Below are 4,352 nucleotides of genomic sequence, written 5' to 3' on the forward strand. Positions count from 1 at the left end.
TAAAACGTTATTGGTATTTTCTTATTTATAATAGAAAAGAAAGGTTTCAAGAATTATACATTTTTTTGGCAAAAACTACTAGAGAGAAACAAAAGCCGTGTCCGATCTGACACTTGAATTTATTTTTGTTTTTTTTCTGTGCTGTCAATATATGGGCCAATCTGTCCAGTAACATGTGATGCGTGTTGACAAGCCGCGATGCGTGTTGGCAACCCGCTACATATATATACATTCAGATATATAATTTTCCTGTTGTATCCTTAAGGGACCAAAACTATAGTGAAAACTTCATCAAAAATCAAGGACAAGGTAATTACAAAACGAATTCCCAGCATCATTCCGTTTCTGATCTTGGGAATACTTCTACGCCTGGGTTGCTATTCGCGATAGAATTTAAAAATAAAAGCTCATATGTGAGCTTTCGATTCACTTGTAATTCTGAAATGTAACTAGTAATATATGGAATTGTGTTTTATAGCAAAATCTTGTAACTTTCCCTACTATAAAAAAATATTTGAATAACATTCGAGTGAAACGTGTGAGTGTTGTCATACTCCTTTAAAATTTAGAAATCTTAAAAAAATGTACATGTGAACTTTTGATTTATTTGAAGAGTTTGAAAATCGGCCTCTTTGATTTTTTTTAAACTCAACCTTTTGATTTTTTTTAAGGCTTAATGGTTTAATGCATAAGTTTTATTATGTTAATATTTTTTGTGTCTTGTTTTCTTAATATTGGTTTTAAGTAGAGAAGTTATAGGCGTTTGGTTAAAATAGAGAAACTTACAGGACTATAATATTATATACTTCCATACATGAAATTACTTTTACCTACGCTCTTCAATACTTCCATGTGTGTATTTTACATATTTGCTGATATTGAAAGTTTTCATATTATCTCGCTATATCGAACATCTTATGCAAACATCTATCAAGCTTTAGATATAATAACAATTTAACTTCTTTGTTGTCAAAGTGTTGTTAATTCGAAAAGTTTAATGTTAAAGACGATAAGCGTCATTTTATACTTCCAAGAAAAAACATAAGGTTATAAACTTTTGTTAGTGCAAAGTGCGAGTTTATTTATGCGCAATTACTTATGACGTATATTATATATCGCTGAATATTTGTAAACAATGATAAAAGAGACTAACTAAATTACTGCCACAAATTAAAAAAAAAGTTGAAGAAAAATTTTAAAACTACAAGTTTTCATAATTTTGAATTATTGATTTTTAGTGTTTTAGTATTTTCCAAAATTCCGATTTTCGACATTATTGTTTTTATATATGTATTTATATATATTAACAAAAAGAGACTAACTAAATACTGATACAAATTTAAAAGAAAATGTGAAGAGCTAGTTTATATTGATTTGATTAAATTACAAGCTTTCATTTTCCATACAATTCATATAATGAATTTAAAATTTTTGATGAATTTTTAATCAATACATTTCTGGAAATATTTATAACAGAAAGCGAAGTTGTTGTTTATATTATATAAAGAAGAAGAACCAAACAAATCATTGCTGCAAATGTTACATTACAAATTTTCAAAAATGTTTTATGTTTATATGATTATATTGTGAAAATTTTAAAACAAATTTTCAAACATTTTTGATGTTTATTTGATATAGTAATTTATTGGCCCATGGTGTTAATTCAAAAATCAATACATTTTTGGAAAAAGTTATAATAGAAAGCGAAGTTGTTGTTAATAATTATATAAAAAAGAAGAACCAAACAAATCACTGCAGCAAGTTTCACTTTACAAATTTTATGTTTATTTGATGATATTGTACTTTTAGGAAATTTGATCTGCAGCAATACATGTTCTTAATAAAGATCTATTTAATAGCAGCAATGCAAATAAGAAATTTTTTTGATCAGGAATATCCAAAAAGGTGGATTCGACGATCGAGCGCTATTACTATCAGGATAATTGTTTTAATTTGGGCTTTCTCAAAGAGAAAGTTTATTCAGCCCATTCCAGTTCCAATAAATCAACACTAAACTAGGCCAAGATTATTTTTGCTTATTTGTGTAGAATTCGATAAAAATGGCGTCAATATCTCCGTCAAAAGATGTCCACAATCCATATCTGATCAATTTACAGTGAAATTAGAAATTTACCAAGGAATATATCAATCTGATAAAAATATAATGTTCTAACTTTGCAGAAAAATTAATATAAATCAACGGCTTAGTATTTGGCAAGATCAGTATTATAAATTTTTTTTTAAATTAATGGATTATGTAGTTTAATTTTTTATACAAATTTTGAAGACATTAGAAATTGAGAAACAAATATATATTAGGAGCTACTGCTTTTAATTTGAATATGAAAATGTAGAATTCCAACTTTGCAGAAAAATTAATATAGCTGATAATCATCGGCTTTGTATTTGATAAGATCAGTATGATTAAAGCTTTTAAATAAATGGAATATGCATTTTTGTAACCATTTTTTTATAGAAATTTTAAAGATAGTTGGAATTGAGAAATTGATATGGAAATATAGTAGTAAATCTGCAAACTTTGCAGAAAAATTATTATTGATAATCAACGGCTTACTAAAATTTCTCAAATAATTTCTATTTGCTTCTCGACAACTAAATTTCATATCGTAATTGAATTGTGAAATCCAGCGTCTTGACATATCATAGTGTTACAAGCATATGTTTCCAAATCTAAATTTAGGTGTAATTAATTGGTAATTAATTCCGTAAATAACACGCAGTGACTTGCAATTGACTGATCGTACGTCAATAACATTTTTCGGTAATTAAATGAGAAGGACACACTCGTATTAGGATTCTATTTCCTTGGACGTCTTTGGGGGTTCTCGCGTTCATACATCGGACACGTGTACGCGCCTCGTGACGCTACTCACTGTTTTAATGATGACACTGATGAATATTCAATGCATAAGCATTTACCATTCCGCTAATGTCATTGTGAGTATATTCAATGGTAATTTCAAATGTTCCATTGGTTGCGTAAAATATATAACATGCATTTATATTTTGAGTGGCCGTTTTTTACTTCTTCAATATCGTAAGCCGCATTACCGGTATCACTACTAGTCTGCGGATCGCACCGGTCGGCCGTAACCAAGAACAGAAAAGACAAGACCGAGCAGTGCGAGATGGCTCTCTTGCTGCGAATGGCCTGGGATGGCTGGAACTATCTGCACGAAGAAATGGCCGGTGAGTGGATTAATCGGATACTGGATTTTAAGGGATTAAGTGCAAAAAATAATGGATACATGCAGCGGATAGTGAAAAATTGTGCCAGAGAATCATAATCATAAAAAGTGATAGTCGGTCAGAGCAAATCTCGAAATTGTAGTTTTTTTTATTGACCAAGTGTATAAACCTGAGAGTGCACAGAACTGATATTTACTCTTGCTACCCTTCACAAATCTAAATACCAAAAAACCTAAAATATTTTCATTCAGTGCAATTTCACCAAACCTTTATTACAAGCATACTTTACTTCCCCGTTTTCCTTTAATCTTTGTTAAAAACAAACCAATTTTCTATAATTTAGCGATAAATTTTTATTACCTTATCAGTAACATTTCTAGTGACAAACACAACGACACCAGGTCTACGCGATAAAATTTTATCACAGTCTCAATTACTTCCTTCAAGGGCACTAAAGTTGTATTTTATTTTGCAGATCCGCGGACGTCAGAATGGCCGTTTATTGGAAGTTTATTTGGCATCGTAGGCATTTTGTCAGTATATCTATTATTTATTTTAAAATATGGCCCAGCCTACATGAAGGACAGGCAACCTTTCAAATTAGAAACTATTATGATGGTTTATGATTTAGTGCAAGTAGTCATATGCTTTTACATTTCTCACAGGTAAATATAAATGAATATATATAAGGGTTATGATAATAATAAATAGTAGTCTGCTTGAAGGCAGGTCTATGGTATGAGAGCACCACAATCAATGATTCCCTTTTCCTACCCTGTTTATTATCTCCTTTACCATTTTATTATCATTAATCACTGTTATGAATTTTCCTTTTCAAACATCTGTTTCCAGGCTTCCTGATCCTGTGGTGCCGCTTTCAGTTCCCTGTATTTTCTCTTCTTTGTCCAGTCCACCTCGGAATTCGAGATACCCAACTGCAAGTCTGTAAATACTTGTATAATGACATCCTAAAGTTGTCTCAAAACCTACATATGGTAGGGAGTCAATACCATATGTAGGTTTTGAGACAACTTTAGGGTGTCAATATACAAGTTTTTATATTGTATATTACTTGAATTCTGAGATTCTTACCTAATTAACTTCCTGGAGGGCAAGTTATAGTAATCGCAAAAACATCGAAA

General features: G+C 30.4%; 1 protein-coding gene across 1 annotated transcript; it reads left to right on the top strand.

Moving 5' to 3' along the window:
• Positions 1 to 3,061: 3,061 nt before the first annotated feature.
• LOC113380110 (elongation of very long chain fatty acids protein 1-like) lies at positions 3,062 to 3,875 on the top strand (the record flags this gene model as incomplete). Its single annotated transcript, XM_026619581.1, has 2 exons — positions 3,062 to 3,210; positions 3,686 to 3,875. Coding segments are annotated over exons 1-2 (251 nt in total), but the record flags the coding sequence as incomplete, so codon positions are not given.
• Between the last annotated feature and the right edge of the window lie 477 nt (positions 3,876 to 4,352).

This window comes from Ctenocephalides felis, unplaced genomic scaffold (assembly GCF_003426905.1).
Source record: "Ctenocephalides felis isolate EL2017-DRISC unplaced genomic scaffold, ASM342690v1 CF-g0.4_SCAFFOLD_01901, whole genome shotgun sequence".
NCBI lineage: Eukaryota > Metazoa > Arthropoda > Insecta > Siphonaptera > Pulicidae > Ctenocephalides > Ctenocephalides felis.